The following is a 14,232-nucleotide window of genomic DNA, read 5'->3' as shown; positions in this document are numbered from 1 at the left end:
GAAACTAGCAGAACAACTGTACTGTTAACAGTTGTTGGGAAAAAATGTGTAATTCATTAGTCTCAATGCATGAAATGCTCATTGCCCTGAAGATGAATTGTACAAATCTTTAGGTTATGTTTTAGTTCAATGAATATACAGTTTGACTTCTCAATTGATTTCTCTACTGTACAAAAAAATTCAAAGTGTATTTACTATCAAAGTCTCTTGGATAACCACATCTGCAGCAGGTGCAGCTCCTCAGAGAAAGTGTTGAGGAACTGGAGTTACAGCTCGATGACCTTCAACTCATACGGGAGATTGGGGAAGTGATAGATAGCTGCATGGAGCTGTCACCCCTAAATTGCAGGAGGCAGGTAACTCAAGAGGAAGGGAAATCAGCAGCCAGTGCAGAGTACCCCTGCGGCCATTCCCCTTAATAATATGTATACCACTTTTAGGTACTGTTGAAGGGATGACCTACTGGGGGGCGGTTGCTATAACAACCAGGTCTCTGGCGCTGTGGGTGAAGAAGTCTGCAGTAGTGACAGGAGATTCCATAGTTAGAAGGATAGAGATAGGATTCTGTGGATGTGAGAGTTACCCAGATGGTATGTTGTCTCCAAGGTGCCAGGCTCAGGGATGTCTCAGATTAGGTCCACAGTATTCTGAAGAGAGAGGGAGAGCAGCTAGAAGTCTTGGTACATATTGGCACCAATGACAGAAGTAGGAAAGGTGAGGTGGTTCTGAAAAGAGATTTTAAGGAGCTAGGTAGAAAGCTGAATAACAGGATGTTAAGGGTAGTAATCTCTGGATTGCTGCCTGTGCCACTTGCCAGTGAGGGTAAGAATAAGTGCACTTGGCACATAAATACGTGGCTAAGGAACTGGTGCAGGGGCAGGGGTTCAGATTTCTGGATCTCATCTGGGAAAGGTACGACCCAACCCAAGGGGCACCAATATCCTTTCAGGCAGGTTTGCTGGTGTTGCTTGGGAAGGTTTAAACTAATTTGGCAGGTGGATAGAAGCCAGACTAATTGAGCTGAGGATGGCGTAGTTGGCTTACGAACAGGTAGTTAGTAGTGAGATGGCTAGCAATGAGAGGTTAATGATGAGGCAAAATTACAATCAATGGAATGAGTTGCAATGTAAAAGGGGGACAAAATTGAAAAGGATGATAAATACAGGACGGAAGGTGTTATGTTAGAATGCACACCGTATACGGAATAAAGTGGATGATTTTATAGCACAGTTAGATTGGCATGTATGATGTGAGCATCATTGAATTGTGGCTGGGACTTTAACGTACAAAGGTACACATTGTATCAAAAGGACAGGTGGGTAGGCAGAGTGGGTGCCGTGGCTCTGTTGCTAAAAACTGAATGCAATTCATTAGAAAGAGGTGATGTAGGAACAGAAGGTGTAGAATAGTGAGTAAATCAAGAAATTGCAAGGGTAAAAAGACCATGATGAGAATTGTATACAGATCTCTGAACAGTAGCAAAGATGTGGTCTACAAAGTACAACAACTGCATGTTAAAAGGGAAATGTTACAATAGTCATGAGGGATTTTAATATGCAGGTAAATTGGAAAAATCAGGTTGTGCTAGATCCCAAGAGGAGGAATTTGTAGAATGCAGAAGAAATGGCGTTTTAGAGCAGCTTGTGGTTGTGTCCACTAGGGGATCAGCTGTTAAGGATTGGATGTTGTGCAATGAACCAGAATTGATCATCATATGATCAAATTCACCCTGAAATTTGAGAAGGAGAAGCTAAAGTCAGATGTATCAGTACTTCAGTGGAGTAAAGTACTTCAGGACAGGCTAGATGCAGAAAGATTGTTTCCGATGTTGGGGAAGTCCAGAACGAGGGGTCATAGTTTAAGGATAAAGGGGAAGCCTTTTAGGACCGAGATGAGGAGAAACTTCTTCACACAGAGAGTGGCGAATCTGTGGAATTCTCTGCCACAGGAAGCAATTGAGGCTGGTTCATTGGCTATATTTAAGAGGAGGTCAGATATGGCCCTTGTGACTAAAGGGATCGGGGGTATGGAGAGAAAGCAGATACAGGGTTCTGAGTTGGATGATCAGCCATGATCATACTGAATGGCGGTGCAGACTCGTAAGGCCGAATGGCCTACTCCTGCACCTATTTTCTATGTTTCAAGTACAGAGGCATGAGAGTGGAGCTGGCCAAATTGGATTTAAAGGGAACACTAGAAGGGATATCAACAGAGCAGCAATGTGTAGAGCTTTAGGGAGCAGCTTGGAAGGCAGAGAATAAATACACCCTAAAGAGATAGTATTCTAAAGACAGGATGACGCAACTATGGCCAACAAGTCAAAGCCAATGTAGAAGCCGGAGAGAGGGCATATAATAAAGCAAAGATTAGTGGGAAGTTAGAGGATTGGGAAGCTTTTTAAAAAGTCATAAAGAAGGAAAATTATAGGCCAGTTAGTCTGACTTCTGTGGCTGGGAAGATGTTGGAGTCAATTGTTAAGGATGTGATTTCAGGGTACTTGGAGCTCATGATAAAGAGGCTGAAGTCAGCATGGTTTTCTTAAGGGAAAATCTTGCCTGACAAATCTGTTGGAATTTTATGAAGAAATAACAAGCAGGATAGACAAAGGAGAACAGGTTGATGTTGTGTGCTTGAATTTTCAGAAGGCTTTTGACATGGTGCCGCACGTGAGGCTGCTTAACAAGTTACAAATATTACAGGAAAAATACTAGCATGGAAAGAACATTAGCTAATTGGCAGGAGGCAAAAAGGTGGATTAAAGGGAGTATTTTCTGGTTGTCTGCCAGAGACTAGTGGTGTTCCAAGGAGTCTGTGTTTGGACCGATTATTTTTGTTTTATGTCAATGATTTGGATGATGGAGTTGGCTTTGTGGCCAAGGTTGCAGTATATATAAAGATAGGTGAAGGGGCAGGTAGTGTTGAGGAAGCAGAGCAGCTGCAGAAGGACTTGGAATGGGAAAAGAAGCGGCAGATGGAATGCAGTGTTGGGGAAGTGTATGGTCATGCACTTTGTGAAAGTGTAGACTATTTTCTAATTGGAGAAAAAATTCAAAAACTGAGGTGCAAAGGGACTTGGGAGTCCTCATGCAGGATTTCCTAAAGGTTAATTTGCAGGTTAAGTCTGTGGTGAGGAAAGCAAATGCAATATTATAATTCATTTCAAGAGGACTAGAAAATTTAATGTTGAGACTTTTATAAAGCACTGGTGAGGCCTCATTTGGAGTATTGTGAGCAGTTTTGGCCCACTTATCTAAGAAAGCATATGCTGACATTAGAGAGGAATCAAAGGGGGTTCATGATTCTGAGATTGCAAGGCTTTTCATTTGAGGAGCATTTGTTGGCTCTTGGTCTGTACTCACGGGAATTCTGAAGAAAGAGGAGTCAGTGTTGAAAGACCTTGACAGTGTTTGTGGAGAGGATGTTTCATTTGTTGGGGTAAGACCAGAGGGGATAGTCTCTTACTAAAGGGGAATCCATATAGAACGGAGATAAGCAATTCATTTAGTCCTTACTCTGGGATTGATCCAAGGGTGCAGCTACCATCTCTGGCTTGTAGTGAAAATCATGCCCCAACTATGACAAAGCCACTCACTAGGCCTGAGTGTAAATGGATCATGGGTCACGGAACTTTTAAACACCCCATCTCAGTTCCCTGCACTAAGATGTGACTCACCACACAAGTGCCTAAATTTAGTCACTGTAAATCACCGAACTTAACTAATTCACTAATGTTCTCTCTCTCCCTCCCCCACCCCCCCCCCCCCCCCCACTGCAAGCTGAGTATGGTCACTGACTGCTAATCTAAACAATACCCAAATAGTGCAGATCTAAACAAACGTGCAATTGAGCAACAGCTGGATACCTGTCTTGCCTTTGGTCTATCCTACCTATCTCCTGAGGTATACCGGGCAGGAGGCAACTTTAAAAGCAAAACTTTAGGAAGCATAGGCCATCAGATGAACGGTCATGCAATCCTGAAATGCATATTCCCGCCAGTGAACTAGTGTCCACCCTGGGTAACCTCAAATAATAAAGGAAAAGTAAGGTGCGAACCATAGGAAGAAATGATTACTCAGTCTAGCTGGAACACTCCTTTATCTAACCGAGGTACTTGTACAGTAGCTAACTCAACAGCATTCAAAAAACCATTCTCACTCAGCAGCAGTTGTACCAAGCAGGAGATAATTGGCAAAGCAGCAGCACACTACAGAACAAAGTAACAAGCAAAAGACCTGTGCACTGCAAAAATCTGGGCAAACACAACTTCGGTCCATCCTTTCAAAATAAGAAAATTTGAGTAAGGCTGTGTTATGTTACAACCTTGGCCTCTCAGGAAATAATTTAAAGGAGCTAGGCCACAACAGGAATTACAAACAATGGATATTTACTGAAGTGAAAGGAGCGATAAAGGTGATATGTGGTGTGGTAGTGCTGGCTGCAGAATGGGATCGCTTCTGTAAATATGTGTAAATATATCGCAAATTGGACAGCCTGTGTCTGCCTTGGCCTTTTCCAGCCAGAAACATTGCAGCATACTGAGTGCGGACTTGTTTTTATGTTGCTTCCCCGACATCCCTAAATAAGAGCCAACAAGGGGATGCAACACATAGTCTCCTTGATCTTTTATTTATTGTCCTGCCAATTGAAGACCAGTATCCATATGCCTTTTAAACCTCCACATTTACTTGCCTGCAGCCGTCAAGAATTTTTGGATTTGTCGTTGTTCAGTTTGCCCTAGGATCCTAACATTCATGTCCTAGTCCTATTAAAATGCTTCACCTCCAGTTTACTGGATTAAATGCCATCTGCCTTTTCTCAGCTCATTTGACCAAGACTACCCTACACACACTCAACAGCTCCAGCAGTTTTTGAGTTATCTACAAACTTACTGATAATGCCTTCTATATCTGATTTCAAATGATTCAGATACATTACAAATTGTAAGGGTACCAGCACTGATCCCTATGATCACCATTATTCGTAGGCATCCAATTACAAAAACAACTTTCTGCCTCCCAATATCAAACAAATTTAGATTAAGTTTACCAACTTGTCCTAAATATCATAGGCTGTAACCTTTTGACCCTGTCTAAGACTTTATTGAAGTTGATTTAAACCAAGTACACTGTATTATCCGAGTCAATGTCTCTTCAAAAGTACAATCTGATTGGTCAGACAGAATCTACTCTTTATTATTTCCAAGTAATAACTATTGTCATTCAGAATTTTTTCTAGTAACTTCCCTAGTATTTATGTTAGGCTCATAGGTCTGTAATTATCAATCCTTTTGTCTGTTGACCTTGAAAAAGTGGGCCATGTTTGCTGTCCTTCAGTCATTACCTCACTTGTGGGCAATAAAGAGTAAAGATTCTCAGAGCCCCAATAATCTATTCCCCTTGCTCCCATAGAAGCCCGGAATAAATTTTATCCAACCCCCTGGATTTATCTGTACTTTTTTGATTGAAGCCTGCAGAGGATTTCATCTCTCCCTTTGCTGAATCCTCTAGCCATAAAGTCTACTCTTTTGTGAATATCAGTGATATCTTCTGGTCAACATAGCATCAAGCTGCCCTCTCCAATGAGGTCGTGGCTTAGACTTAGTTTATTTTAAGGTTCTTGTGGATACTAGGGAAGCTAGGTGTCAGGTTATGGTTTAGGGACAGGGATGTGAGGGAATTAGAGGTTAGCCCGGAATCTAGACCTCCATTCCACATTTGAAAGCCAGTGACATGGATGTGTTGCGATAATGTTCTTTACCAGTGATATCTTGAGATGCATCTTTATCTTTCTAATTACATTTTAGTGCCTCCCAATACTCTTTATATTCTCTATGTGCCTCCCCTGTTTTTAGTACTATACTACTGCCAAATGCTTCCTTGTGGATGTGCTGTATTATCTGTTGACCAGACCCAGTAATGATGGGGGTATCAGAATGATCAGTTTCACAACTTGCGTCTTGTTGTGCTAAATTCAAAAATGGTTGAACAATAGTTAACTAGACTTGGAGAAGGAAATTGTATGGATAAATTGTGTGTCTTTTCTGTTTTTGTGATCAAAGCTAACTATTTTAGTGATTTATGAGTAATGTGACAGCATTTTAAAAAAGGTATTTGGAGTCTAAACTTAAAATTTGAAAATCAAAACTGCAGGTGTTGGAAATCTGGAGAAAATAAAAACAAGTGTTTTGCCCTATGTAGTGGGATGTGAGTTGTTGTATGCAAATTCTGCCAAACTTGACAACCTGTTTATTGTTTAAACAAGGTATAAGTAGTGTGTAAACAAAACTCGCTTGTCTTCAGTAACACAGGAGCAAGCAAAATATTCAGATTGATGTTTTGTGCCAAGGTATTAAGTTTGCCACTACTTCAATGGACTAATTGGCTGATCTGTCCCTTGAGTATTTAGGTAACAGGTTTTTTTCCCATGTTGTTGAGGTGAATGCAATTTTCTGTTAGTTGTTAAAGATTTTAAAAAACAGGAGTCAAGTTGGAAAATCTTAATAGTTTTCCTCAAGATATCTGTATAGATCATGCTTACAATTGATGTACATTGATTCATATAAATGGCCTTTGAAGACCCTGGGGTCTTAGTCTCTGAGGCCGACGTAAGAGCACCCTTCAGGAGGGTGAATCCATGGTAAGCATCTGGTCAGATACTGAAGACCTGCACTAATAACTGGCATGAGTGTTTACCAACATCTTCAATGTCTTGCTTCAGCAGTCTGGGGTACCCACCTGCTTCAAGCAGGCATCAATCATACTGGTGCCAAAAGAATGCCATCATCTGCCTCAGTCACCCAGCAGCACTTCCATCTACTATGATGAGCTTCCAGCAGTTGATGATGAAGCATAACAACTCCTGCCTGAGGAATGATCTGGATCTGCTCCAATTTGCCAACTGTTACAGCAGATACTATTTCTTTGCCTCGTAACTCAACTCTGAAACACCTGGTCAATGAAGATGCATATCTCAGGATGCTCTTCATTCAACGCTATTATCCCCTCGAAACTAATCACTAAACTCAAAGACCTAGGCCTCAATGCCTCCCTGTGCAACTGCATCCTCAATTTCCTCACTGGCAGATCCCAGTTAGTACAGATTGGCAACAATATCTCCTCCACAATCACTATCAGCATATAAGTACGAAGGCTATGTGCTGATCCTCCTACTCTACTGACTTCTTACTTGTGATTTTGTGGCCTAGTACAGCTCCAATGCTGTCATGGTTAAGATTCTTGGCTGAATCAAAGGTGATGAATCGGAGAGAAACTGAATATGTGGTTGAGTGGTGCCACAGCAACAACCTTTCACTCAACATCATTAAAACCAAAGGGTGTTACTGAGCACAGGAGGAAGAAGCTGGAAGTTCATGAGCCATCCTTATAAGGGTAATAGAGGTGGGGAAGGTCAGTAACTTTAAATTCTTTTTGCATTAACGTTTCAGAGGATCTCTCCTATGAACAGCACATACTGTAAGTGCCATGAAGGCACTACTGTGCCTATTAGAATTTTGTGTTGTTACGAAGGATGAACAACTCTGATGGGCAGAAGGGTGCAAAATCACCCATGCCCCCCCCCCCTTTGGAGAATCGCAAATCACTACTATTTCGATGCTGTTATCAAGGAAGTAAGAGAGACAAAGGAAATCTGCCAGGGCAGTTGTTATTGATAACAGCTCATGAAAGTTAATGAGAGAGAGACACAGCTAAAAGGTACCCCATGGTGGAATGGCTCCTACTAACAAAAGTAGGATTACCATTGATTACTGCTATTGTCTTTTGGAGAAGGATTGTTTACTTGGTACTGTTCTATTCATTGAAACCCCTCAGGGGGCAACCAGAGTGGGCTGATCTGATGAGTTACATCACCCTAACCTGATTGACACCTGAGACCCCGTGAGTGGGGATAAAAGTGAGGTCTGGGGTAACACCCCTCAGACGCACCAGGAGAAATGCTAGTGAGCATCAGGATCCTACGAGACAGGGTGGGAGACCGGAGACCGAACGAAGGGTCGGTAACTTTTAACTCTCAGTGTTTTGTAGCGAGACTGGTGGGGGCTTGTATGTGTGTCCACCCTTGCCTGGGTGATGAGTCCACCACAGAAGAACAGTCTAGCTAAAGGACGGAGGGGTCATACGTGAATGGCCACAACAACAATGCATCGACAGATCAAAATCGTAAAAGAAGGTTGGCAAGATAATAGCTGTTACTGTTCACACGTTCTCTCTCTCTCTCTCTCTCTCTCTCTCTCTCTCTCTCACGACAAACAACTACCGCAACCTGCATGAACTGAACTGAACTTTATATTTCCATCTGACAATTCATTATCCCGTAGACAACGATAGAGCTTGTTTCATTAGTGATTATTATTATACCCGCACTTTTAGGTTTAGTATTGCTAACGTTTATTCTCTGTATATTTACATTGATATTATTTTGTATATTTTTGCTAATAAATATTGTTGAAAATAGTATCACCAGACTCCGACGGATACTTCTATCTTTGCTGTTAAGACACCCAGTTATGGGGTACGTAACAGTGTAGATTCAGCATGTCATTAAGAACTTTGACTAATTTCCATAGATGAACAGTTGAAAGTAAGCTAATTGGTTGCATCACAGCCTGTTGTGGAAGCACCACTGAAAGCGCCCAGGAACAGTAGTTGGAATCACAGGCAAAGCCCTCCCTACAGTTGGGTGCATGTGCATCGAGCACTGCTGCAAGTAAGAGCATCTATCATCAAAGTCCCCACTATCCAGGCCATGCTCTCTTCTCATTACTACCATTGAATAGGAGCTACAGCAGCCTGGGGTTCCACACCAATGCATTTAGGGTCTATTTTTACCCGGCAACCATCACTTCACTCAACACATCTCTGAACTGATTCTATGACCTTTACAACGCTTTACAACCCATGTTCTCAGTATTATTTTTATTTTCAGTCAGTTTGTTTCCCTTTTCTTATTGGTAATTTATCAGTCCTTATGTATAGTTTATTGTAAAATTTGATTGTATTTCTTTTTTTCTGAAATGCCTGCAAAAATTAATCTTAATTTAGCATATGATAACATACATACTTTGATAATAAATTTACTTTGAATTAATGATACTCTCTTCAGTATTAGATGTTTCTGCTCTCTTCATCTTTGACCACGGTTAGTATCAAGTGAAACATCTAATTTGTAGAATTGTAAAGTTGTGATTGTGTTGTCATGGGCTAAGATTAATAGTCCCAGATTAAAATGTATGAAAAACTGAGCAGAATATGTACCCTTATTTGATAACTGAGAAAAGATGAGCTTTTGGTCCATGTACTACTGACTTGATTGAAGAAGGGCTTATCAGAATGTTGGAGATTGGCCTAACCCGAATAGTTTACTTCTAAAACAAAAACAGAAAATATTGGATATGTTCAACAGGCCACTGGTGTTTCAAGTTCAAATGTATCTGATCTGCCAAGCCTTTTTAGCATTTTTGTTTTTATTAAAAATTTGCACCACCTGCAGTATTTTACTTTTGTGTTAGTGAGTTTCAGGTTATTTCCAAGAACCCGTTACTGACAATTGAAGCATGCCAGCTGGAATAGAAGCTGAGAAAACATTTCTCGAGAGGTTGTGTAGATTTATAAGAAAAATAACTGGCAAAATTCATGGAAGAAACTGGCCTGGAAACAGAAATAATGACCACTTGACCTTTTTTGATACCTGTTGAAACTGAAAACCATTAGATCCTGAGATATTTGATAAGGTAGATATTGTGGGAACTTTCTCACAATTTCTCACTGCAACAGAAATCATACAGAAACAGGAATTGTCACGGACATAGAGATGACTTTACACTGAGTTCATGATGAATTTCATAAGATTTGGAATCAATTCGAGTTCTTTATAGCACTGAATGGGAGTGGTGCAGTATACAGAAGGATGAGTTAGGGAATCAAGGGAAGTGATTATTATATACTGCATCACCCACAGTGCTAGTGGTCCTTCACAAATTGAGGCTTTCTACTTCTAATTAATATAATTATTAAGTGCACTTGAGAAGGCATTGCTATTAAAAATTTAGGACTAATTTAATTCTACCCTTAACTCTACATTCAGACTTCCCATGGGAAGGATACCTCCCACCAATTCCCTCACCCCATGCTTATCAAGTGCCTCTGCACCCCTGCCTTATATTCAAGATTGATTTCACTGCTTTAAGGAAAAAAGGTCCAAAGAGGTACAACCTTTTTTTTTCATTTCTCTTTGTCTTAAATGGGTGATTCTTTAATTTTAAATAATGACCCTAGTTCTAGATTCTTACACAACACATCCTCTGCACATCAACCCTGACAAGATACTTAAGTATCTTGTAGGTTTCAGCCATTCTTCTAAACTCCAGTGAATGTAAACCTAGCTCAGCCACCCTTTCCTCAGAAATTACCTGTCCACTCTATTTGTGTAGTGTATAGTCCCTAAACAGTTTCCAATAAATTGAAGATTTTCCTTAAATAGGGAGATTACTGCAGGTGTGTTGTTGCCAATGCCCATATACAATTGAAAAATAATCTGCTTGGTTTTGTGTTCAATCTGCTTATAGTAAGTATAACATTCATTGGATTTTGGAATATTTTATTGGTATTACCCATTCGTGGGTCCCACAGATACCCAGGTCCCTCTGCATTTTAGAGCTATGTGTTTTTGCACCATTTAAAAAAAAGTCCTGCAAAATGGAAAATTTCACGTTTTCCCATATTATACTGCATTTGCTAGATCTTTGCCCATTCACTTTGCCTATTTATTCACTCGATTTCATTCGACTTTTTAAAAAAAAAACATAATAGAAACATTTTCTGGAACAAAATCTTTTTTATGTTTTTGTTTCTTTGATTTGGGGATAATTAGAATAAATTAAAATCGTAGATGCACGAAAGAGATGGATTATTTAAATGAAACAACTTTTCTGTATAGCTATATCTTGGTACGAAGCAGTTTGCATATTTTGTTGCATGTTTGTTACCTTCTCTCCCCACCCCATACATTAACCTTTACTTCTCTTTCAGACAGGTGTGCCTGAAAGTCAAAAAGGAGAAGCTCTGCTGTCTCTCGAAAGGTAAATATTAAGTTCAGTTGCACAATAGTTTCTTCCAGTAATCAATCGAAGCATATTGATTTAATTCAAGTGATGAGCACTAACTGTACTATGTTGAAAGCAGTATTACTAGTTGAGAGTAGCTTTGGCCAGCTTATTACTTTGCACTGAAAAATGTCTACTTAAGATGGTAGGTTTTACATATTTGTAAGGGGTCTTTTGCTGCAAAATTTCATTATTAATGTATATTGACAGAAATTGTTGAAATTAAAATAAATAGTTTGCCATTCATGCATGGAAGTTTAAAGTTTTGCTTAAATTTCAATTTGGATTGCTCACCTTTATAAATATGGTGTCCATTTGACCCAGTACAGCTTGAAATCAGTTATTAGGCACACATTGTAGGTTTTTGTACATGAGCCTTGAAGCAAGACTCAGACTTGGCATTCCTGTTGATATAGAGCATTAACATTGACTATATTGATAGTTAGGCTTGAAATTTTTAATGGAATAGTATAACTGAAGCAATCGCCTGTTGCCTTTATAGTGGAAATCTGATAGCAACTTCAGGAGTTTACTCATTCAGTTAAATCTAATAGAAACATAGAAAACCTTCAGCGCAATACAGACCTTTCAGGCCACGGTGCTGTGCTGAACATGTATAATTGAAGTCAGAAGTTTACATACACCTTAGCCAAATATATTTAAACTCAGTTTTTCACAATTCCTGACATTTAATCCTAGAAAACATTCCCTGTCTTAGGTCAGTTAGGATCACTATTTTAAGAAGGTGAAATGTCAGAATAATAGTAGAGAGAATGATTTATTTCAGCTTTTATTTCTTTCATCACTTTCCCAGTAGGTGAGAAATTTACATACACTTTGTTAGTATTTGGTAGCATTGCCTTTAAATTGTTTAACTTGGGTCAAACGTTTTGGGTAGCCTTTCACAAGCTTCTCACAGTAAGTTGCTGGAATTTTGTTCCATTCCTCCAGATAGAACTGGTGCAACTGAGTCAGGTTTGAAGGCCTCCTTGCCTGCACACACTTTTTCAGTTCTGCCCACAAATTTTCTATTGGATTGAGGTCAGGGCTTTGTGATGGCCACTCCAGTACCTTGACTTTGTTGTCCTTAATCAATTTTGCCACAACTTTGGAGCTATGCTTGGGGGTCATTGTCCATTTAGAATTTGTCCACAAATGTCCATTTGTGACCGTGCTTTAACTTCCTGGCTGAGGTCTTGAGATGTTGCTTCAATATATCCACATAATTTTCCTTCCTCATGATGCCATCTGTTTTGTGAAGTGCACCAGTCCCTCCTGCAGCAAAGCACCCCCAGGACATGATGCTGCCTCCCCCATGCTTCACGGTTGGGATGGTATTCTTCGGCTTGCAAACCTCACCCTTTTACCTCCAGACATAATGATGGTCATTATGGCCAAACAGTTCAATTTTTGTTTCATCGGACTAGAGGACATTTCTCCAAAAAGTAAGATCTTTGTGCCCATGTGCACTTGCAAACTGTAGTCTGGCTTTTTTATGGCGGTTTTGGAGCAGTGGCTTCTTCCTTGCTGAGCAGCCTTTCAGGTTATGTCGATATAGGACTCGTTTTACTGTGGATATAAATACTTGTGTACATGTTTCCTTCAGCAACTTCACAAGGTCCTTTGCTGTTATTCTGGATTAATTTGCACTTTTTGCGCCAAAGCACGTTCATCTCTAGGAGACAGAATGCATCTCCTTCCTGAGCGGTATGACAGCTGCATGGTCCTGTGGTGTTTATACTTGCATACTGTTGTTTGTACAGATGAACGTGGTACCTTCAGGCATTTGGAAATTGCTCCCAAGGATGAACTAGACTTGACATCATTTTCTGACCTTAATCCAATAGAAAATTTGTGGGCAGAACTGAAAAAGCGTGTGCGAACAAGGAGGCCAACAAACCTGACTCAGTTACACCAGTTCTATCTGGGGGAATAGAACAAAATTCCAGCAACTTACTGTGAGAAGCTTTTGGAAGGCTATCCAAAACGTTTGACCCAGGTTCAACAATTTAAAGGCAATGCTACCAAATACTAACAAAGTGTATGTAAACTCCTCACCCACTGAGAAAGTGACAAAAGAAATAAAAGCGGAAATAAATCATTCTCTGTACTATTCTGACGTTTCACATCCTTAAAATAAAGTAGTGATCCTAACTGACTTAAGACAGGGAATGTTTTCTAGGATTAAATGTCAGGAATTGTGAAAAACTGAGTTTAAGTATATTTGGCTAAGGTGTATGTAAACTTATGACTTCAACTGTACTTATTTTAGAAATTACCTAGGGTTATCCATAGCCCTCTATTTTTCTAAGCTCCATCTACCTATCAAGGAGTCTCTTAAAAGATCCTATTGTATCCGCCTCCACCATAATATATATTGTTATGTTTCTAGCTCACATTACACAGAGCCAGATTATAGATCTTACTGTGATTGTAGATGTACTGGGGAGAATGTGACCTTAGGCTTTGGGGGATGGAGATGGCAATAAGAGGCATTGATAGGAAGACCTACAGGCACATGAATGAGGAGGCTAAAGGAAAAGTAGTGTCAACTGGTTAACACCAGCACCGCAACCTCAAGGCAGTTTCAGAGGATGTTCAGTTATCTCCCATGCATCTTGGATATTTAAAACTTTTTTTTGTGTGAAGTGTTACGTACCACGTAACTGGGTCACTTACCAGCAAAGATAGAGAGGTCCGTTGAAGTCTGATGGTACTATTTTTAACAGTATTTATTGACGAAATACACAAAAATAATATCAATGCAAACATACAGACAATATACGTCGTCAATACTAAATATAAAAGCGCGGGTATAATAATAATCAATAAGAAATAGCTCTATCGTTGTCTAGGGGATAATGTATTGTCCGATGGAAATATAAAAGTCACTCAAGTTCATTCAAGCTGCAGGCTGCAGCCTTTGGTTGGAGTCAAGAGAGAGAGTTTAAACTTGCCCATTCCTTTTATGATGTCAATCCTTGGAGAGTCGGTGGGGGCTGATTTCTCCTTTGTGTTAACTAAAGCCGTTCTTCCGTGGCAAGGCCCACCAATTCCAAGGCAAATGGAAAAGGACACACGTGGACCTTCCACCGGCTTTCGCTATTTCGCTG

The 14,232-nt window shown here is 40.1% G+C and overlaps 1 protein-coding gene across 1 annotated transcript in view; it reads left to right on the top strand.

Moving 5' to 3' along the window:
- The window catches only part of stx7l (syntaxin 7-like), a 45,349-nt gene that overhangs the window by 19,933 nt on the left and 11,184 nt on the right, over window positions 1–14,232 (top strand). Inside the window, exon 6 of the mRNA XM_059981578.1 lies at window positions 11,046–11,095. Within this exon, the coding sequence (XP_059837561.1) occupies window positions 11,046–11,095 (50 nt within the window). The remainder of the gene's footprint in view (window positions 1–11,045; window positions 11,096–14,232) is intronic.

This window comes from Hypanus sabinus, chromosome 10, assembly GCF_030144855.1.
Source record: "Hypanus sabinus isolate sHypSab1 chromosome 10, sHypSab1.hap1, whole genome shotgun sequence".
Taxonomy (NCBI): Eukaryota; Metazoa; Chordata; class Chondrichthyes; order Myliobatiformes; family Dasyatidae; genus Hypanus; species Hypanus sabinus.
The sequence above is the reverse complement of the archived record's forward strand: the minus strand, read 5'-3'. Positions and strand labels throughout refer to the sequence as shown.